Source organism: Neovison vison, chromosome 3 (genome assembly GCF_020171115.1).
Source record: "Neovison vison isolate M4711 chromosome 3, ASM_NN_V1, whole genome shotgun sequence".
Taxonomy (NCBI): Eukaryota; Metazoa; Chordata; class Mammalia; order Carnivora; family Mustelidae; genus Neogale; species Neogale vison.
The window spans coordinates 175,649,952-175,673,323 of NC_058093.1; the positions used below are offsets into that span (position 1 = coordinate 175,649,952).

General features: G+C 36.8%; 1 protein-coding gene across 1 annotated transcript in view; it reads left to right on the forward strand.

Moving 5' to 3' along the window:
- Nucleotides 1-23,372, forward strand: part of SMCHD1 (structural maintenance of chromosomes flexible hinge domain containing 1) — a 149,686-nt gene that overhangs the window by 12,059 nt on the left and 114,255 nt on the right. The window contains exons 4-5 of the mRNA XM_044243330.1: nt 2,404-2,486; nt 3,104-3,234. Of these exons, the coding sequence (XP_044099265.1) occupies nt 2,404-2,486; nt 3,104-3,234 (214 nt within the window). The remainder of the gene's footprint in view (nt 1-2,403; nt 2,487-3,103; nt 3,235-23,372) is intronic.

Below are 23,372 nucleotides of genomic sequence, written 5' to 3' on the forward strand. Positions count from 1 at the left end.
AATCCTAACTACACATAATTTTCCCATTCAAATTGTTTATCACTCTGTTTTTTCATTGCTTAGGCCAAAAATCAACTGATTCTTCTTTGTCTCATTCCTTTCATCCAGTGTGTAAGAAAATTGGATTGCCACTATGGCATTATCTTCAGTATTTATATAGAATTGACCATTTATTACCATTTCTGTTTCTAAAACCTCATCTTGAGGAATTACCACCTAAATGCTATAGTAGACTCTTAATTCATCTCTCCTTTCATGCCTGTCCACATAAAGTTTGAGAAGTCAGATGTTTACTCTTCTGTTGAGAACACTTCTGCTGAAAACACAAGAGAAAACAGATGTTTACTCTTCTGCTGAAACTCCTGTTTCACTGAGAATAAAAGCCAAAGTCTTTATAATTATCTGTATGACCTTTGTAGCTCTGCTTTGCTATCAGCCTTTGTTTCTGTAACTCTTCCTTTTTGTTTTTTCACTCCAGTACCAGCTGTGTACTCAGCTTAGGGCCCTCTGCCTCTTTGCCCAGATAGCCCCTGCCTCATTCCCTCACCTCTTTCAAATTTTTATTTACCTATTACCTTCTCAACAAAAATTAACCTTGATCACCCAATTTAAGATTACAACTATGTTCCCTCTGTGACTTTACTATTATCTGATCTCTTTTTTTCTGCTTATTCTTTTCTCTATCACATAGATAACTGCATAACGTACTAAGGAATTAATTACTATATTTCATTTTCCATCTTTCTCATCATTTTTCCATCTTTCTAACTAGAATGTTAATTCCAGAAGAATGGGACTCTTGTCTGTTTTATTCTCTTCCTAGATTAATGCCTGAAAATAGTGTTCAAATATTTGCATATTGAGTGAATCTTTAATTCTTTCTCTAGGGGTAGATTTCTGAATTTATAATCATGGAGTCAATAGGTACATTCATTTTTAAGACTTTTGATATACATTATCTTTCAGATTAGTTGTACTAGTTTTCATTCCTGCTATCATTTCATGAACAAGCAGAAAATCTCCCTTTTTAAGCTCTTGCTTTGATTGCTGTGATTTTACAGTACATTCCTAGGTCTTTCCCTGCTTTTGTTTCATTTGCCTTTAGTGCTGCTTTTGGTTATTCTTGACCTATGGTGGATATCTTTTCAAGTCATGCTGCTCTTTTTTTTATACTTTATTCCTAATGAGGTGATTTAAGTCTTAATTATTCTGTTGGCAAAGCAGAAATCCTTACCTTTGACTGTTTTTATTGTCTAAAACCTGGTATCTATTCTTGCTCCCTATGGAACACCTCTACTCATTGAGCTTTGATAGAGTGGTAGGACATTGCATCTAAAATGGAGAGTTTTCTTTCCTCCTCTCTAAATTTTCCTTTTATGAGAAATATGACTGTTTATCCAGTTTGGTCAAAGACTCAAAACCATCTTTGTTTCTTTTTCCTTTTTTTTTGTACTTTCATATGTAAGCAGATATCAAATTTTAATAATTTCTTCCCCCCAAATTTCTCTTACCTCTTTTTTCCTTCCATTTCTACAGTGTTCCTTCTCTATTTTCTAGACTTAATACCATTGGCCAGATCCTTATATCTGATTTGTGGTAACTTCTTTCTAGTTTATAAACAAAGCCATCCCATAAGTGTTCAGAGTGTGGAATGCTTGCTGGGGTGCTACTTTGTGGCTTAATTACAGTGTTAGTTGGATTGCACTTCATTGGTAGTAAGAGACATAAATTTGGTGTGTTCCCCTTTTTAATTAGGGAAGTAAAAGCAGGAAATAGTTTGAGTAGTGACCTTGAAGAAAAAAGAATGTTAGTTAATAATACTGAGCCAGTGATAAGTTGAATATCAAGCTGGTTGTGTAGTAGGAAATAATTAGCAGTTCTGTGTCAGTTAGACACAGTCTGCCATTTGATAAGTTGCTGTTAATCATAAGATTTCTATATCTAAATTAGTTCTTAATAGACATTTTTATAATTGCTTTATATTTGTAACCCCTGCCCTGCCTTGTTTCTGAATGTGTTTACTTTTTGGCTTGTGCATGATGTATTACATACCATGAACTAGTATTTGATTTTATGGTTATGGTCTTTTGTTTGTCTCCTATGTCTGTATGTCTGTCTTTAGATTAGAAACTCCTTGAAGCCAGGAATCATGGCTGGCTGACTCATGCCGTATAGTGCCTTACAAGTACTGGTTGATGACTGCTTTTTAATGCTGGTGGTGATTGATGATGATGCCTTTAATGTGTATTATATCATTAGGATCAGGATAATACTTTAATTCTAGCTCTTTGGAAAATAAAAGTGATGGCTTAAGGTACTTCAGAGTTTCTTCTACTTTGAACTTTTAAATGAAGTATTTGAGAGGAAAAAGTTAAGCAGTAATGTCTTCTCATTCTTTTCCAGCTTTTGCTCTTGCAGAATTAATTGACAATTCATTGTCTGCTACTTCTAGAAACACTGGTATTAGAAGAATACAGATCAAATTGGTAAGAAAATAATACTTTAAAGAAATTTAACTTCCTTTTATAAAAACTTCTACAATGAACTTGTGGTACATTAGAAAATAAACTAAAAGTAGAAATTATCTGATTTCTCTTGTTAAAATTTTTATGTGCCCTTTTTCTATGCTTATAGATATACATGTATATGTGATCACAGTGTACTTTTTTTTTGTGATCTACTTTGACACAGTACATTGTAGACATTTGCCATATCATGAATATTCTGCAGTATAATGTTCCATTGTTATGGTTTCATTTATGGGCTATATTATAAATTATGTAGTCTATTATTATTAAAGATTTAGATTTTTTCCTACATTTTTGCTGTTGTAAACAGTGCTGGCATGAAGATCTTTATAGGTCTTTAGACGTTTCTGATTAGTTCCTTAAGCTAAATTCTGAGAAATGGAATTTCTGGATTAAAGGACATGAAGAATTCTAAGGCCTTTGATTTATACAGCTGACGTAACTTTTAGTAACTTATAATACATTTACACTTCCACCATCAGTGTATGAATGAGCCCATTTAATTCTTTAATAAATAACTTTTTATATTTTTGACATTGATTTGACTTTTCCTGTCTTTTGAACTTATTTCATAGCTTTTTGATGAAACACAAGGAAAACCTGCCGTTGCAGTGATAGATAATGGAAGAGGAATGACCTCTAAACAGCTTAACAACTGGGCCGTGTATAGGTTATCAAAATTTACGAGGCAAGGTGACTTTGAAAGGTTAGAAAACCTTATTCACGTTTTTGATGGGTAGCTGGGAATTTTAATAAGGATAAGAACTCTAATGTTTCTTTAGTTATACATGGTATATAGAGCTTTTGACATTATCAATGTATATGTTATGAGCATATATATTCAGAGTATTTATATAATAAAGTTTTTATTTTTGAGACTTAGAAATAGTCAAAACTACATAATATTGTGCCTTCCACTGAAGAATTCTTTTTGCATTTTCTAGTATATAGGAGGTATGATGATGTCTTAAGTATTCTTTTTTTTTTTTTTTTTAAATCTTTTATTTATTTGACAGACAGAGATCACAAGTAGGCAGAGAGGCAGGCAGAGAGAGAGGAGGAAGCAGGCTCCCTGCTGAGCAGAGAGCCCGATGTGGGGCTCGATCCCAGGACCCTGAGACCATGACCTGAGCTGAAGGCAGAGGCCTAATCCACTGAGCCACCCAGGCGCCCCAAGTATTCTTGATCACCCTTATTTTTAAAAGATTTTATTTATTTGAGAGAGAGAGCGCGCGCGCACACACGAGCGGGGTGAGGGGCAGAGGGAGAAGCAGGCTTTCCGCCGAGCAGGGAGTTTGACTCAGAGCTCAATCCCAGGACCCTGGGATTGTGACAAAGGCAGATGCTTAACCAAATGAGCCACCCAGGCATCCCAGTAGGATGGTTTTAAACTAAACTTCAGCAATCACCTGATGCCACTTGCAAAGCATCTAATGAACCACAGGTTTTCTCTCTCTTTTTTTTTTTTTTAAAAGATTTTCATATATTTATTTGACAGAGAGGCACAGTGGGAGAGAAAACAAGTAGGGGGAGTGGGAGAGGGAGAAGCAGGCTTTCCGCTGAGCAGGGAGCCCGATGTGGGGCTTGGTCCCAGGACCCTAGAATCATGACCCGAGCCGAAGGCAGACGCTTAATGATTGTTCTCTTGAGCTCATTGTTGCTTTGCTTTCAAGGCTCTGCTTTTTCTTTTCTTTTCTTTCGTTTTGTTCTGTTTTGTTTTTTAAGATTTTATTTATTTGAGGGGTACCTGGGTGGCTCAGTCAGACATCTGCCTTCAGCTCGGGTCATGATCTTGGGGTCCTGGGATCAAGGCTTGTGTTGGGTTTCTTCAGCAGGGAGTCTCCTTCTCCCTCTGCCCCTCTCCTTGCTTGTGCTCTTGCTCTCTCTCTCAAAAAATAAATAAAAATTAAAAAAAAAAAAAAGATATTATTCATTTGAGTGAGTGAAGGAGAGGAGCAGAGGGAGAGGGACAAGCTGACTCCACAATGAGTCTAAAGCTTGACACAGGGCTGGAGCCCATATCCCTGAGACTATGACCTAAGCTGAAATCAAGAGTCAGGCACTCAACTGACAGAGACGCCCACATGCCATTCAGGCTCTGCTTTATAAACTATTCATCGCTGTTAGAGAATAGAGTCTAGTCAGGAGTTTGTTGGTTTGTTTATTTATTTATTTATTTGACAGAGATCACGAGTAGGCAGAGAGGCAGGCAGAGAGAGGGGCAGGGAAACAGGCTCCCTGCTTAGCAGTGAGCCCAATGTGGGGCTTGATCCCGGGACCCTGGGATCATGACCTGAGCTGAAGGCAGAGGCTTTAACCCATTGAGCCACCCAGGCGCTGCCTAGTCAGGAGTTTTATATCAGAATATGTTCATAGAAAATACCCTGAATGAGAATGCCATATGGGAAACAAAATATACTAGAAGTTGTTCAGGGTATAAAGGTTTAGGTCTTTGGGATATTCACTGAATTCTAGTAAGAGCTATGACCCACAGGGCTTTTGCTCTTTTTAGTTATGTATTGTACTTCAGGTACAATACTTGGGAAGTATGTGTTGGTATTCTTATTAAGTAATATTTTTTCATGTCCTGTTTTGCTGTTTGTTATGTCAAGGAGAATCACCGAAATTTAAGTATTAATCTTAACAATGTAATATACTTAGCACATACATATAATTAGCACATTTCCCTTCCTGAAATTGTAGCACCACAGAATTTTTATCAAATTTGTAAAGACTTATAGTGTCATGGTGACAGGCATGAAGAAGGGCTCTGAAATCATTTGGCCTGGTTTGAATCTAACCTTAATAGTTGTAGGACATTGGTCGAGGTATTTTAGTTCTTTAAGTTTAGTTTATTTATCCGCAAAATGTGGAAAATAACCTCACAAGGTTTTGTGAGAACCAAATGAGTTAGTGTGTTGTGTAAAATCTTTAGGATAGAGCTTGTCCTATAGTAAACAATCAGTAAATATAAACTATATAAGCTATCATTTTAGTTTCTACTTTCTTATTTTCAGCCTCAGACTTTCTACAACCATTCTTTTTCATTATATTCACAAGTACATGCCACTTCAAGGATTTGTAAAATATTCACAGAGATGGCAAAGACCACTGTCTTTTAAAGCGTAAGGATAGTATTTAGCATGCAGTAGAAATATCAGGTGGTAGATTGGCAAAAAGATTAGGAAAATGTTATTTAAATCAAGTGGAAGAGAAGGAAGTAGAATCTATACCTTTAGAGTAAATCTTAACTGAATTCAAGGAACATGGACTCTGGTTTTTCTCTAAGTCTTAGAAGAACATAAACTTTTAAATTTAAATGCTAGGGAATTTTTGTTTAATTTTTGATAAAAAGGTTGCTGTTGCTGGCTCTTGTCCTAGGTTTTTAGGTATTGTATTAGTAAAACCAACAACTGTTGTAGCTATTATATACTCATACCATCTTTGAGTTTAGTATCAGCCCCTTGACCCACTCACTCTGATTTCTGTTAACTTCAGATTACTCACTCCCCTAGCTTCTACTTCTGTAGAAAAAATTATCAGTTGCTTTACTATTTCCAGTTAACTTTTTACTGGATACAAGGGTGGGTGTCATAGGATACAGGCTATGGAAGAAAAGTAGGACAGCCTAAAAGCATAAAACAGCTGACTCTCTTGGCCTGTCATTTATGTTGTAGAGAGAAAAACAAGTAAATACAAAAAATTTATAAGCATTCCAGTTATAGATTATTGTTGTTAAGAAAATATCAAGTACTATGTTAGAGCCTGATGGGTGGGCATCTCTTAAAGTGGTAGATGAGGGCCTCTTTGAGATTGCATTTAAGTTGAAGCTTGAATGATTAAAGAAAAACGGCCAAACGAAGATCTGGGGGAAGAGTACTCCCAGTAGAAAGCACACCAGCAAAGACAGCCAGTGAAATTATGATCAGCTTGTTTTATTTGGGACAGTGGAAGGACACAAGTGTGGTATATGAGGGGGAGAATAGAGGGAGATGAGGTGAGAGTTCTAATTTGCCAATATTCTTTATAACTCTCACCTTGGTACTACTTATCTCCTACCCTTTATATTTTGAAAAAGTTAAAGCAAATAAGTTGAAAGAGCGATATTAGCAAGCATATATCCTTCACCTAGATTTATTAGTTGTTAATCTTTTGTCACATTTGTTGTCTTCTATGTATACGTATGTATACATTCTCTTCCTAAATCATTTGAAAGTAAATTACATTCTTTATGACATTTCACTACTAAATACTGTAGCATGTATGTCCTTCACATGAGGACATTCTCATAACCAGAATACTACTGTCACACCAAGAAATTGATCATTGATTCAAAATATATAATGTCCACATTCAGGTTTTTACCCCCTTTGTCATGTCTCTCTGGATTCTTTTATTCTACAATAATTTGACATTTGTGTCTTTAATGATACTGTTTTTTTGTAGAGTTCAGGCTATTTGCAGAAAGGTCCACAACCTGGATCTGAGTGTTTCTTCAGCACTATTCTTTCCCTCAGCATTTTATGAACATTTTTGAACTTATAGAACAGTTGAAATTCTATGGTGAAAACCCAGGTACTCGTGCCTACTTTCTACCACTGACCATTGCTTTCCCACGTATCTGTCTATCCTACTAATCTTCAGTTCAGGTATTTTATTTTATTTTTTTAATTCAAAATAAAGTATAGATACCTATAAATTTTCTCCCAGTGCTTTTTTTTTTTTTTTTTAAGATTTTATTTACTTGACAGAGACAATGAGAGAGGGAACACAAATGGGGGAGAAGGAAAAGCAGACTCCCTGCTGAGCAGGGAGCCCAATGTGGGGTTCACTTCCAGGACCCTGGGATCATGACCTGGGCTGAAGGCAGATGCTTAATGACTGAGCCACCCTAATGCTTCTCCTAATGCTTAGCACTAAAGCACTCTCCTAATGCTTAAAGCATTGATACCATTATCTTTCTCTTTTGTTATTGTTATTGTTTTTGAGGTAAAATTTACCTACAGTGAAATGCTCACATGTCATAAGCTTACCTTCTTTGAAAATATTTTTTATGGACATATAATTCATATACCATAAAATTCACCATATTAAAATGTACAGTTCGGTAGCTTCGAATATAGTTACAAAGTGGTGCAGGCATCACAACTGATTCCAGAACATTTTCATCACTCCAATAGAAACCTTTACCCATTGTAGTCACTTCTGTGTCCCCTCATCCTCTCCTTCACTCACTAATCATTAATATAAACAGTTGTTAGTCTAATTTTTAGTGGTTTTTTTTTTTTTTTAAAGATTTTATTTATTTATTTGACAGACAGAGATCACAAGTAGGCAGAGAGGCAGGCAGAGAGAGAGAGAGGAGGAAGCAGGCTCCCTGCCGAGCAGAGAGCCCGATGCGGGACTCGATCCCAGGACCCTGAGATCATGACCTGAGCCGAAGGCAGCGGCTTAACCCACTGAGCCACCCAGGCGCCCTTTAGTGGTTTTTCTAGGGATTACAGTTACCCTCTTAGAGATTAATACCAATTTAGTGTGAGTAACATAAAAAAAAAAAACTTTGCTCGTGTGTGGTTTCATTCCCTCCCACTCCTTCATTTTATTATTTTTATATAAATGACATCTTTATACATTATAACTACATCAACAGTTTTCTAGTTACTGCTTTTATACATTTTTAAATCAAAAGAATTGTAAAAAGGACAGTCTTTAGTAACTATTTTGGGCAGATCTACTAGCAACAGATTTCTTTAGTTTTTGTTTATCTGGGAATGTCTTAACCTTATCTCCTTCATTTTTGAAGGTTGATAGTTTTTTTTCCCCTTTTTTAACACTTTGAATAGGTTAACCTACAAAGGTTCCATGGTTTCTGATGAAGAATCAGCTGTTAATCTAACCTAGTATCCCTGTGTGTGTGACTAATCTCTTCTGTCTGCTTTCAAGATTCTTGTTGTCTGGCTTTTAATAGTTTGATATTGATATGTCTAGGTTTGGGTCTTTTTGAGTTCATTCTATTTGGTGGTGGATGAGGTTTTTTGATTTGTAGATTAATGTTTTTCATCACATTTGGGGAAGTTTTTGGCTATTATTTCTTCAAATAATCTTTATCTTTTCTTCTTCTCTGGCTCCTATTATCCATGTATTGATATGGTTGATGGTGTCCTATAGGTCTCTGAGGTTCTGTTCATTTTTTTTTTGTTGTTTCTGACTGTGTACTTTGACCTGCTTTTTAAGTTCATTGATTCTTCTGCCAAATCAGATGTACTCATGAGCCACTTAACTAAATTTTTCCTTTCAGTTTTGTTTCTTTAAATTGCAGAACTTTCATTTGGTTCTTTTTTTAAAATTCTATCTCTTGTGCTCTGTTTGGTGAAACTGTGTTCTCATCCTTCATTATTTCTGTTATTTGAATGCCTTATGAAATACCAGATTTAAATTTTTGTCTAGTAAGTTCAGTGTCTAGGCTTTCTCTGAGACAATTTATATTTACTGCTTTTTTCCCCCTGTGTATGGGCTGTACTTTAATATTTTTGTCATGGTTCAGTTTTTTTTTTTGTTGAGAATAAGACAGTTTAAATAATATAGTGTGGCAGTTCTCCCCAGGGCTTGTTGTTTGTTTCTTCTGTTTGTTGTTGGGTACTTAACCCTCTAAACTAATTCTGTAACATCACTACTTTTTAAAAAAATTTTTTATTTATTAGAGAGAAACCACGCATGAGGGAGGAGGGGCAGAATAAGAGAGAGAAGCAGCCTCCCCATTGAGCAGGGAGCTTGATGTGGGGCTCTGTCTCAGGACTCTGGGATCATGACGTGAGCTGAAGGCAGACGCTTAACCAACTGAGCTATCCAGGCGCTCCTGTAGTATCTGTATTCTTTATCTTGTGTTGCCACTGAAATCTCTGTGTAGGTTTAGTGGTCAGGTAATGATTGGACATTTTCCCTAAATGTCTGGAACCATTACGTCTTCCACGCTTTTGTCAAGGGATGCATATCTGTTTGCATAGTGGAGTATGTTTTCAATGTTCTGGCAGGAGGTTTACAACTCTACCTTAGTCTTCACTTCTTGCTTGCACAGAATCTCAGTGTCAGCCAGAAATGAGAGATTAGCGCCTTCTGCATGCTTTCTTGAGCATGTATATAGTCCTGCATATGAGTGTAATGTTTTCTAGTCTTATGAATATCCTGGAGCTTTTATTTGTATTATTTTTAAAAATTCAATTAGCCAATGTATAGTATATCATTAATTTCAGATATAGTTAATTCATCAGTTGTGTATAATACCCAGTGCTCATTGCATCACGTGCCTTCTTTAATGCCCATCATGCAGTACCTCATCCCCCCACCCCCTCCCCTCCAGCAACCCTCAGTTAGTTACCTACTGTTAAGAGTCTCTCATGGTTTTTCTCCCTCCCTGATGACTTCTCTTTAAGTTTTCCCTCCCTTCCCCTATAATCCTCTGCACTGTTCTTACATTCCACATATGAATGAAACTATATGAGAATTGTTTTTCTATGATTGACTTATTTTGCTCAGCGTAATACCCTCCACATTGATGTAAATGGTAAGTAATCATCCTTTCTAATGGCTGAATAATAGTCCATCGTATATATATACCATGTCTTCCTTTTTTTTTTTTGTAAAGATTTTATTTATTTATTTGACAGAGAGAGCACAAGTAGGCAGAGAGGCAGGCAGAGAGAGGGGGAAGCAGGCTCCCTAATGAGCAGAGAGCCCAACGCGGGGCTCAATCCCAGGATCCTGAGACCATGACCTGGGCTGAAGGCAGCGACTTAATCCACTGAGTCACCTAGGTGCCCCTATACCATGTCGTCTTTATTCATTTATCTGTCGATGGACATCTTGACTCTTTCCACATTTTGGCTATTGTGGACATTGCTGCTATGAACATTGGGGTACAGGTGCCCCTTCAGATCACTACATTTGTATCTTTGGGGTAAATACCTAGTAGTGCATTTGCTGGGTCATAGGGTAGCTCTATTTTTAACTTTTTGAGGAATCTCCATACTGTTTTCCAGAGTGGCTGCACCAGTTTGCATTCCTACCAATAATGTAAGAGGGTTCCCCTTTCTCCACATCCTTGCCAACATGTGTTATTTCCCGAGTTGTTAATTTTAGCCGTTCTGACTGGTGTGAGGTGGTATCTCATTGTGGGTTTTCTTCTTCTTCTTCTTCTTTTTTTTTTTTTTAAGATATTATTTGTCAGAAAAAGCAAGAGAAAGTGAGCAAGCTCAAGCAGGAAGAGTGGCAGGCAGAGGGAAAAGCAGTCTCCCTGCTGAGCAAGGAGCCTGATGCAGGAAGCTGAACCCAGGAGCCTGGGATCATGACCTGAGCTGAAGGCAGATGCCTCATTAACTGATCCACCCGGGGTTCCCTCTCATTGTTGTTTTGATTTGTATTTTCTTGATGCCAAGTGATGTGGAACATTTTTTCATGTGTCTGTTGGCCATTTCTATGTCTTCATTGGACAAATGTCTGTTCTTGTTTTCTGCCCATTTCTGACTGGATTATTTGTTTTTTGGGGTGCTGAGTTTAATAGGTTGTTTATAGATTAGGATACTAGCCTTTTATCTGATATGTCATTTGCAAATATCCTTTCCCATTCCATAAGTTGCATTTTAGTTTTATTGACTGTTTCCTTAACTGTGCAGAAGCTTTTTATCTTGATGAAGTTCCAAAAGGTGATTTTTGCTTTTGTTTCCCTTGCCTTTGGAGACATGTCTAGCAAGAAGTTGCTGTGGTTGAGATGAAAGAGATTGCTGCCTTGTTCTTCCCAAGATTTTGATTAATTCCTATCTCACATTTGGGTCTTTTCATCCATTTTGGGTTTATCTTTGTGTATGGAATATATAAGAAAATATAAGAAAGTGGTCCAGTTTTGTTTTTCTGCATGTTGCTGTCCAATTTTCCCAGCACCATTTATTGAAGAGAGACTGTCCTTTTTCCATTGGATATTCTTTCCTGCTTTGTCAAAGATAAGCTCACCATAGAGTTGTGGGTCCATTTTTGGATTCTCTGTTTTGTTCCATTGATCTGTGTGTCTGTTTCTGCCAGTACCAGACTGTCTTGATTATTACAGCTTTGTAATATAGCTTGAAGTCTTGAATTGTGATGCCACCAACTTTGGTTTTCTTTTTCAACATTTTTTGGCTATTTAGGGTCTTTTCTTTTTTTTTTTTTTTTTTAAAAGATTTATTTATTTATTTATTTATTTGACAGACAGAGATCACAAGTAGGCAGAGAGGCAGGCAGAGAGAGAGAGGAAAGCAGGCTCTCCACTCAGCGAGAGCCCGATGTGGGACTCGATCCCAGGACCCTGGGATCATGACCTGAGCCGAAGGCAGCGGCTTAACCCACTGAGCCACCCAGGGTCTTTTCTGATTCCATGAAGATTTTAGGATTATTTGTTCCAGCTCTGTGAAAAATGCTAATGGTATTTTAATAGGGATTGCATTGAATGTGTAGATTGCATTGGTAACATAGACATTTTAACAATATTTGTTCTTTCAGTCCATGAGCATGGAATGTTTTTCCATTTCTTTGTGCCTTCCTCAATTTCTTTCATAAGTGTTCTGTAGTGTTTTTTGATTTTTATTTTTAAAGATTTTGTTTATTTGAAATAGACTGAGAAAGAGAGCACAAGCAGGGCAGAGGGAGTGGGAGAAGCAGGCTTCCCATGGAGGAGGGAGCACCTAGATCCTAGGACCAGGTGATCATGACCTGAGCAGAAGGCAGACACTTAACTGACTGAGCCGCCCAGGAGCCCCTGTGTATTCTCTAGTTTTTAGAGTACAGATCCTTTGGTTAGGTTTATTCATAGGTATTTTATGGGTTTTGGTTCAATTGTAAATGGGATCAGTTCCTTAATTTCTCTTTTTTCTGTCTCTCTGTTAGTATATAGAAATATAACTGATCTTTATGCATTGATTTTATATACTGCCACATTGCTGAATTCCTGTATGAGTTCTAGCACTTTTGGAGCAGAGTCTTTTGGGTTTTCCACATAAAGTATGCCATCTGCAAAGAGTGAGAGTTTGACAACTTCCTTGCCAATTTGAACGCCATTTATTTTTTTGTTGTTGTTGCTTGATTGCTGAAGCTAGGACTTCTAGTACTATGTTGAACAACAGTGGTGAGAGTGGGCATCCCTGTCATGTTCTTGTTGACCTTAGGGGGAAAGCCCAGTTTTTCCCCATTGAGAATGATATTCTTTATGGGCTTTTTCATAGATGGCTTTTATGATAATGAGGTATGTTCCCTCTACCCTACACTGCGGAGAGTTTTAAACAAGAAAGGATGCTGTCAAATGGTTTTTCTGCATAAATTGAGGATCATATTTTGTCAGATGGTTTTTGTGCATAAATTGAGGATCATATGGTTCTTATCCTCTCTTTTATTAATGATCTATCATGTTGATTGATTAGTGGATGTTGAACTACCCTTGTATCCCAGAAATAAATCCCACTTGATCATGGTAAATAATCTTTTTTATATACTGTTGGATTCTATTGACTAGTATCTTTTTTTTAAATTATTTTAAAGACTTTATTTATTTGACAGAGAGAGAGAGAGCACAAGCAGGGGGAAGAAGCAGAGGGAGAAGCAAGCTCCCCACTGAGCAGGGAGCTTGATGCAGGACTCGATCCCAGGACCCTTGGATCATGATCTGAGCCAAAGGCAGACCCTTAAGCGACTGAGCCACCTAGGTGCCCCAGTTGGCTAGTATCTTGTTGAGACTTTTGGCATCTGTGTTCATCAGGGATATTGGTCTGTAATTCTCCTTTTTCATGGGGTCTGTTTTGGGATTGAGGTATTGATGGCCTTGTGAAATGAGTTTGGAGGTTTTCCTTCCATTTCCATTTTTTGAAACAGCTTCAGTAGAATAGGTTCTTTTAAATGTTTGGTAGAATTTCCCCAGGCAGCCATCTGGCCCTGGACTTTCTTGTTTTTTAGGAGATTTCTGATTACTCCTTCAGTTTCCTTCATGGCTATGGGTCTATTCAGGTTTTCTATTTCTTCCTGTTTCAGTTTGGTAGTTTATATGTTTCTTGTGATTGAGTTCAAGTTTCAAAGCATTGTGGCCTGAAAATAAGATATTTTCATATTTCATATTGGGAATAATCCCAATCTTTGGTATTGGTTGAGACCTGATTTGTGACCCAGTTTGTTATCCATTCTGGAGAATATTCCATGTGCACTCACAAAGAATTTGTATTCTGTTACTTTAGGATGGAATGCTCTGTATTTATCAGTGAAGTCCATCTGGTCCAGTGTATCATTGAGAGCCCTTGTTTCTTTATTGATCTTCTGCTTAGATGAACTGTCCATTGCTGTGAGTAGGGCGTTGAAGTCCCCGGCTATTATTGTGTTATTATCAATGTGTTTCTTTAATTTGGTTATTAATTGGCTTATATAGTTGGCTGCTCCCAAGTTAGGAGCACAAATATTTATATTTGTCAGATCTTTTTGTTGGGTAGACCCTCTAAGTATGATATAGTGTTCCTCTTTATCCGTTAGTATGGTCTTTGGTTTAAAATCTAATTTGTCTGATATGAAGATTGCTACCCAGCATTCTTTTGGTGTCCATGAGTCAAAAGATGATAAATTGTTACCCATTCCCTCACTTTCAGTCTGGAAGTGTCTAAGTCTAAAATTAGTCTCTTATAGATACCATATGGGTGGGTCTTGCTTTTTTATCCAATCTGATACCCTGTGTCTTTTGATTGGAGCGTTCATCCCATTTACATTCAGAGTAATTATTGAAAATAAGAATTTTAGTGCCATTGTATTACCAGTAAAGTCCCTATTTTTGTAGGTTGTTTGTTTCTGGTGTATGTTATTTTTGGACTGTCTCTTTGCTTACAGGATCTCCTTTAATATTTCTTGCCAGGCTGGTTTAGTGTTCACAAAATCTTCTAATTTCTATTTGTCCTGGAAGCTCTTTATTTCTCCTTCCATTTTGAGTGAGAGCCTTGGTGGATAAAGTATTTTTAACTGCATGTTTTTCTCATTTAGCACCCTGGATATATCATGCCCACCCTCTCTGGCCTGTCATGCCTCTGTGGACAGGTATGGTGCCAGCCTTACGTTTCTACCCTTACTGGTTAAGTACCTCTTGTCCCAAGCTGCTTTCAGGATTTTCTTTTTGTCTTTGAAATGTTCAAGCTTCACCATTATATGTTGGGGTGTTGATCTTTCTTTATTGATTTTGAGAAGGGTCCTCTCTGTCTTTGGATTTGAATGCCTGTTTCCTTCCCCAGATTAGGGAAGTTCCTAGCTATGATTTGCTCTAATATGCCTTCTGCCCACCCCCCTCTTCTTCCTCAGGGACACTCAATACTTCTAATATTGTTTTGCTTTATGGTATTATTGATTTCTTGAAGTCTCCCCTCATGGTCCATTTGTTGTTTTTCTCTTTTCCTCAGCTTCCTTCCTTTCCATCAACTTACCTTCCCTGTCACTTACTCTCTCTTCTGCCTGATTTACCCTAGCTATTAGAGTGACCAATTTAGACTTCATCTCAGAGCATTTTTAATTTTAGTCTGATTAGATTTTATTTCTGCACTAAGAGATTTTCTAGCGTCTTTATGCTTTTTTCAAGTGCAGCTGGTAACTTTAGAATTGTTTTCCTGAAGTCCAGCTATGATATTTTACTATATTCTTATTTATTAGATCTGTGATAGAGAGTATTACCTCTAGTTCTTCCTTTATGTTGTGAATTCTTTCTTTTAATCATTTTGCCCAAAGAAGAATAGATGAACAAGAGAACAAAATAAAAAATGTCAACCACAACCCAAGTGAAATACATACTAGACAAATCCAGAGGTCAGAAACCAAAAAACAAAAAGGGGGTGGGGAAGAGAAAATATAATCTCTCAGGTGGACAAAACAGGGTGATCCAGTTGGTCTTGTGTGTATTTGGTCTGTTTGTTAGAAGGCCCAAAATGTAAAGAAATGAAAACATATATATATATATATATATATATATATATATATATATATATATATATATATATAAAAAAAGAAAAGAAAATTGAATACAGTGAAAGTAAGCCAAAAAATGAAGAATATGTCTTTAAAAATGTAAATGTAAAAAATGAAAGTTAAAAAAGGACTTAAAAACAGTTGATAAAATAAGAAACTAGTTGAATAGGAAGAAAAGAAAAATTTTACACTGAAAGGTAAATGAAACCCTTGAATTCTATATACTATTTTCCCCTAGTGCTGGAGTTTTGCAGGCCTGTGTCCTCCATAAACTTGGTGTTCGCCTTTTGTTCCAGCTGGTCTTCTGGGGGAGGGGTCTGTTGGGCTGATTCTCAGGTGTCTTTGCTTTGGTGGAGTTGTACCACCCCTTGCCAGGGAGCCAGGCTCAGTGTAAGCTGCTTCTGCTTGCTCTATGTGGTTTTTGTTACCTGAAGGCTTTCCATGCCTCTTGAGAGGATAGAGGGGCTCTGTCTCCAGTCAGAGCTGAAGGATTCTGGTCCCCTTTCTTCAGTAAAACCTCAGGAATAAGCCGTCTTCCCTTTTGTGTGAACCAAAGTCTGCAGACTACTGCAGTGCTTGTCCTCACTGATCCTCCCTAGGAGGAGGAGGAGGGTCACCATGTTTCTGCCCTTTGCAGGGCCTCCGCACAGAGAACTTTTTCTGGATCATGCTGCAGTGTGTGGTTTATGGCAAACTCTGCTGAGAGCCCCCTTCCAGCCTTGCTGAACAAAACCAGTTTCCCTGCCCCACAGACACTCCCATTCTTCCTTTGACCCCAGGGATCCTGAGTCCACACTGTCCCACCTAGGATTCTGTCCCACTTCACCAGCTGAGCACCTTTCAGGCAGGGACATCTCTCACTGGAGCAGATTTCTAAAAGTTCTGATTTTGTGCTCTGGGACAAATCACTTTCTAGTAGCTGGCATACAGAAGCTCCCTCCCCAGCCATTTATCTTCAGCTATATCCCGTCCCCTTATATTCACTTCTCTGTACCTCCTACCTTGCAAAAAGTGGTTGATTTTCTGTTTGTAGAGTTTCAGCAATTCTTTTCTTATATCTGTGGTTGAATTCATAGGTATTCAGAATGATTTGATAGTTAACTAGCTAAAGTTAAGGGACCAGATGAAATGAGGTCTCCTACTCATCTGCCATCTTGTCTCTCCTTAAGCCTATTCTGGAGCTTTTAAAAATCACTAAGGATCTTTCATTCTCCAGATTTTCTTGTAAGCTTTTGGCCAGATTCTTTATATTCTCTTGATTGCCTTAGTCAGCTGTGATCATGAACAGTTGCCACTAACTGTTTTTGACAAATGACCAACCGCAAAAAGTGGTTCACAGTGATCAAGTTCTGAGTTAGGTTGAGTAAAGACAGAGCTTGCAAGTGGAGGTTCCTAGGCATAGGTCAGAGAACTCTTATAATGCCAGTTGTATGGGGAAGCGGCTTTGAGGGAACTCCAAATTTACTCCAGTGACTCCTGCCTGGCTGGCTGGTTTTCACCATGATTCAGGGCTGTCAGTTTTCAAGGCTTCTATAGAACTGGTGAGAAGAAAATGGAATAGGGCATGTTAAAACATCACAGAGCTCACTGTTCTCACTGAGATTCATCTGTGTATCTTGAAGAAACACTCCTTGGATTGTTCCAAGCCTTTGGTTAATAGAGTTCTGAAAATGTTGATTTTTTATAGTGTTTTCATTGGTTTTATCAGTGAGTGGGTTTTCATAGGTTCTTACTTTACCTTTATAGAAGTGGTCACTCTCTTAACTGATTTTTGACATATGTATTCACCCCTGTAATCCAATCCTCTCTTAACATGTACAACATTACTTGAACCTAAAAAATGTGCTCATCATCACGTAGGCTCTGTTATAATCATTGCCTTAGAAGTTAAATTAGATACCTAGAACATAATTGTAATACTATGTGTTCATTTAATTATTTTGTGGAAAGAAGTATGCTGGGTGGTCCTAATTCAGACGTATGTTGAATTAGTGCTACTTTCTGCACTTTCAACTTAATTAGCAATTAAAAGTTTCTCAACTTAGCCATTTTTTTAAAAAAATAAAAATACCATGCCACATGACCCACTTCCCATGCCATTTTTTAGGTTGTGGAAATGGACTCTCAACAGAATTTTCCCAAAGAAAAAGCTCCTGTGTCTTCAGTGTATTTCTGTGAAGATGAGCTTTCATTTATCTTGATATTTGTATTATTTGAATTCAGAGAATGAGTATGTAACATTTAGACCTCCTACTTTAAATTGGTTATTCCAGAAGCCCTAATAGGGATCTGTGGCCATTTGTCAGTTTGTTGGAGGTGAAGGTTTTATTGTGGGGTTATTCCCTTTGGTAGAGTGAGACAGTGAGATGTAAATATACATATGTAGTCACTCTACCCTATTTCCTGACCACCACTTATATATTGTTTTTTAGTTTCTTTTTACTAATTTGATTACACCTCCTCTTCCTTTTTCTTACTTTCAACACATTTTGTGATTTGTTTCCTTTCAGATTTTGTTTCTCTCTTCCAATGGAACACTCTTACTTTGAAAAGATACAATGTCATTTTACATTGTATCAAGTATTTGATTGAGATGTGTTTTGAAATTCTTTTGGACTGTGATATGAATTTATTCCTGAGGCAGGTGACTTTCTAAATTCTCCAAAGGATTGCTTCTACAATGCAAGATTTATCTTGAGGTCACATTATCTTCCTCTTTTCCTTACTTTCATGAAGGGTTATTTATATAATCCTTGAGTGTGAGTACAGGAAATTTTCTGGATTTAATTACGGAAGCCTGAAACAAAATTTATATTCTCAACCTTATTTGCCATGATAAGGTTTTTCCCTGGGTTAGAGTTGCATGGATGGTTTGGGTTGAAAGGGAGACTTACTTCCTGGTGACTATGTCTATTCCTTATCAGTTAACAGAATTTCTTAGTCTTGAATCAATTTAAGTACATGTGTGTTGTTTTATCTTGGAGCTGCTCTCTCTCTAAACTTTTATGTATTTACGTATATGTTTTAGGATAGTATTTGGGGTCAGGTATTTTTAGCCTGTTTCCTAGAAGTATTGCCATGGTAATTAAAGTCTTAGAACCCATTTACTTAAAAAAAATTTTTTTTTAATTTTTTAAGTTATCTCTACACCCAATGTGGAGCTTGAACACACAACCTCAAGAACAAGAGGTTGGTGCTTCAGCCAGACACCCTAAACCCATTTACTTCTTATTTTTCTTATTTTTTTTTTAAAGCTTTTATTTATTTATTTGACAGAGAGAGATAGATCACAAGTAGGCAGAGAGGCAGGCAGAGAGAGAGGAGGAAGTAGGCTCCCCGCTGAGCAGAGAGCCCAATACAGGCCTTGATCCCAGGACCCTGAGATCATGACCCGAGCTGAAGGCAGATGCTTTAACCCACTGAGCCACCCAGGCGCCTCCTTATTTTTCTTAATAGACATCAGGTTCATAGAATTTGATTAATTACAATTAATTAAAAATTACAATTTATAACAGTTCATCAATTCAGGCATTGAATTTTTTAAGGTTTATTTATTGAAAAATTTAATAAGCTGAATAACCAGAATTTACCACCCAAAGCAGTAAGTAGCACATTTTCTGTAATGTACATCTGTGTGCCCCTCCCTTATTCTGTTTTTTTTCTTCTCACCAAAGTGAATCACTGTCTTGAATTTTTATTTCCTTATTTTTTTTAAGATTGTATTTTATTTATTTGTCAGAGACAGAACACACAAGCAGGAGGAGCGGCAGACAGAGGGAGAAGCAGGCTCCTCACTGAGCAAGAAGCCTGATGCAGGATTTGATTCCAGTACCCTGGGATCATGACCTGAGCCAAAGGCAGACAAAATCCCTATTTCCTTATTTTTTATAAATCTAATTTTGCTTATTTTTTGATGCTGCAAAAAAAGGATAATTATACTATTTGTAGTTCTACAAAGGACTTGTATTTTCACTTAATACTAGGTTAGTAAGATTTCAACTTTATGTGGGTCTGTAGTTTATTTTTTTTCATAACCACAAAATATCCTTTTGTGTATATTTAAAAGAAATCATGCTGTATTTAATCTAGTCTCCTGTCAGTGGACATTTGGCTTCCCCTACTACATTTGGCATTATGAGTAATACTGTCTTGTAAGTTGTATAATTGTGTGTGCATATGTGTGTATGCTGTTATACAGTGTTATGTATGTTTGCTAGTCCAAATCTACAGAAGTTCTTAGGTACCTATAAGGGAACTTTGTGGGTTATAAAGATGAAAGTTTCAATATACAAGGTAATGGCAAATTGTTGTTGTTTTTAAAGATAGTATTCATTTATTTGAGCGATAGAGTGAGCAAGCGAGAGCGTGCATGAGCTGGGATAGGGGAGGAACAGAGGGAGAAGCAAACTCCTCGCTGAGCAGGGAGCCCAATGTGGGACTGTAGGATCATGACCTGAGCCTAAGTCAGATGCTTTACTGACTGAGCTACCCAGGTGCCCCAGTAAATTGCTTTCTAAAGAGATTGTATTTATTTATTCATACTTCACTTATGAAAGTTTGAGTTTTGTTTTGTTTTTAAGTTTGAGTTTTAAAACTGACTTTGGAAGCCATTTGGGTATGTTAAGCTTCTTGCAGAAGGACTTTTTAACTATTACTTTGATTTTGTTAGCAGAGTTATAATATTACTTATTGACTTAGTTTTGTAAGTTATATTTTACTTGGAGTTAGTCCATTTCATTAAATTTTCAAGTTTATTAGTGTATAGTAATTGGTAACATTTCAAAAAAACAATGTTTGATAAATTAAATTTTTTTCTGATTGCAAATTATTTTTTTCTTTTCAAATTCTTTGATTTCTGCTCTTTATTTGCGTCCTTGCTTTAGTTTTATTTTGATTTTTTTGTAGAAAAGATTCTTGTGGAATTTTTTTTTTTAAAGATTTTTATTTATTTGACAGACAGAGATCACAAGTATTCAGAGAGGCAGGCAGAGAGAGAGGGGGAAGCAGGCTCCCCGCAAAGCAGAGAGCTCGACTCGGGGCTCGATCCCAGGATTCTGGGATCGTGCCCTGAGCCGAAAGCAGAGGCTTTAACCCACTGAGCCACCCAGGTGCCCCAAGATTCTTGTGGAATCTTAGACAAGTCTCAAATCAATAATCTAAGGTGAATATTTTGCACTGTGAATTTTCTTTTTCCCTTTCTTATTTTTTTAGAGAGGGAGGCAGGGTAGAGGCAGAGGGAGAGAGAGAGAGAGAGAGAGAGAGAGTGACTTTTAAGCAAGCTCCATGACCACGTGGAACCTGGCACAGGGCTTGATCTCACAACCCTGAGATATGACTGGAGCCCAAATCAAGAGTCAGACACTTAACCCACTGAGCCACCCGGGCACCCCTATAAATTTTCTTTTAAGAACTACTTTCACGATAGCCTATGTTTTGATAATGCTATATATTCATATGCCTACAGTTTGGTGTATTTTTTATTTCCTTTGCAACTTGTTCTTTGATCCATAGATTGTTTTAGGAAGGTGTTATTCAGTTTCCAAGTGTTCTTAACATATTTCCTCTTGTCTTTATGTTGATGTCTAGTTTGATTTTTATTCTGGTCAGAGAACATACTCTATATATACTCTTTTAGATTTGTCAAGATTTGTTTTGTGCTCCAGGATACAATCTGTTTTGGGTAATTTTCTATGTGTTCTTGAAAAGAATATGTATTCTGCTGTTGTTGGGAGGAGTGTTCTGTAAATGTCAGTTTGATCCCGTTGGTTGATGATATTACAAAAGAACTACTTTTATGTCCTTGTTGGTTTTCTATGTGGTCGTGACTAAGATAGGTTTATTGAAGTCCCCCCCCTTATTTGCAAGTGTATTTATTTCTTTTTTCAGTTCTCTGAATTTTTGCTTTATGTATTTTGAACTTGTGTTATTTTGTGTATACACAGAATTGTTATGCATTCTTGGTAAGTACATCCTTTTATCATTATGTAATACTCTTCTGTCCCTGGTAATTTTCTTGCTCTGAAGAGTATTTTATGTGCTGTTTGTCAGCTATTCTTTTCACTCATGTTTATCTGGTATGTCTTTTCTCATCCATTTTCTTTAAACCTACTTGTATCATTATATTTGAAATGAGTTTCTTGTAACTTTTTTAATGGGTCACTCTGCCAATTTTATATAGTGTATTTGCATCATTACATTTACTTGACTACTGATATATGTAATAGCACTTGTGTGTAATGTTATAATTTCTGTTTCCTTTATTTTTTATTTTTCTTTTCTGACCTTTTTATGGATTACTTGAACATATTTTACTATTCCATATTTTACTTTTTCTTTATAAAGTGATTTTGAGTATTTTTTTGTTTTTGTTTTTTAGCAATCACTGTAGGTAATGCTGTATATATAAAACATTACATTATACTAGTAAGGTATTTTACCACCTAAAGTGACTTGAAAGTGAAATATTCCCAAATTATTTAGGTTAGTTAACGCTCTCCCATTTATAATTTAGTTTTCTTTCTTTCTTTCTTTCTTTTTTTTTTAAAGATTTTATTCATTTATCAGAGAGAGAGAATGAGTGGGGGATTGGTGGTGGGTGTTGACGGATAGGGCAGAGGGAGAGGGAGAAGCACACTCCTGGCTGAGCAAGAACCCTGATGTGGGGCTTGATCCTAGGGCACTGGGATCATGACCTGAGCCAAAGGCAGATGCTTAACCAACTGAGCCACCCAGGTGCCCTGTAATTTAGTTCTCTTAAGTATTATCGCTTTGTACATTGAGAACCATATCAAATAGTGTTATTTTGATTTCAGCAATCTACTATAATTTTAAAAACTCAAGAGGAGAAGGGTGATCTATTTAATTTACCCATGTATTTGTTTTCATGTTCTTCATATCCTGGTGATAATCTTCTATCTACTTTGTTTGATGTTAATATAGCAACTCCAGCTTTCTTTACATTAGTGTTAAGATGCAAAGTCTTTTTCCAACTTTTTAACCTGTTGTCACTTTATAGTAGGCAACATATAGTTGTGTCTTAAAGTTTTCTCTGCTTAATTGGGGATTTAGACCAATTACATTCACTGCAATTATTGTTATGTTTGTTCTTGTTTTTTTTTCCCCCGACTTATTTAAAATTGAGTGTTTCGTGTGTGTAATTCTATTTTATTTCTTTCCTTTATTGGATTACTGGTTGTTACTCTTGTTTTACTATAATTTTAGGGTTAAAAATATATATCTTTAATTTGTCATAGTCTATCTCAAGTAATATGCCATTTCACATCCACTTCACATACAGTATTAGTACATCACAGCAGTAATATCCATGTCATTTACTGTCTTGATCTTTTGTTCTTACACCTTTTACATTGATATATACTAAATATTGAACTGTATTCTGGCTTTTTTTTTTTTTTTTAAGATTTTAGTTATTTGATATAGAGAGAGAAATCACAAGCAGGTAAAGCGGCAGGCAGGGAGGGGTGGGAAGCAGGCTCTCCACCTAGCAGAGAGCCCAATGCAGGGCTCTGTCCCAGGACCCTGAGATCATGACCTGAGCCGAAGGCAGAGGCTTAACCCACTGAGCCACTCAGGCACTGCTGGTTTTTCTTTTAAACAGGATTCCTTCCCTCTAGTTAATTGACACATTCATTACCTCACATATTTACCTTTTTTTTTTAGAGAGAGCATTTTTAAGTTTTATTCTCTTAGCAGATTTCAGTTATACAATAGAGTGTTAGTGACTAGATCTTCAGACCTTACTCATCTTATGACTGAGAGTTTGCATTCTTTTACAACCTTTCCCTATTTCCTGCATTTCCCAGCTCTGTCAACCAATATTTG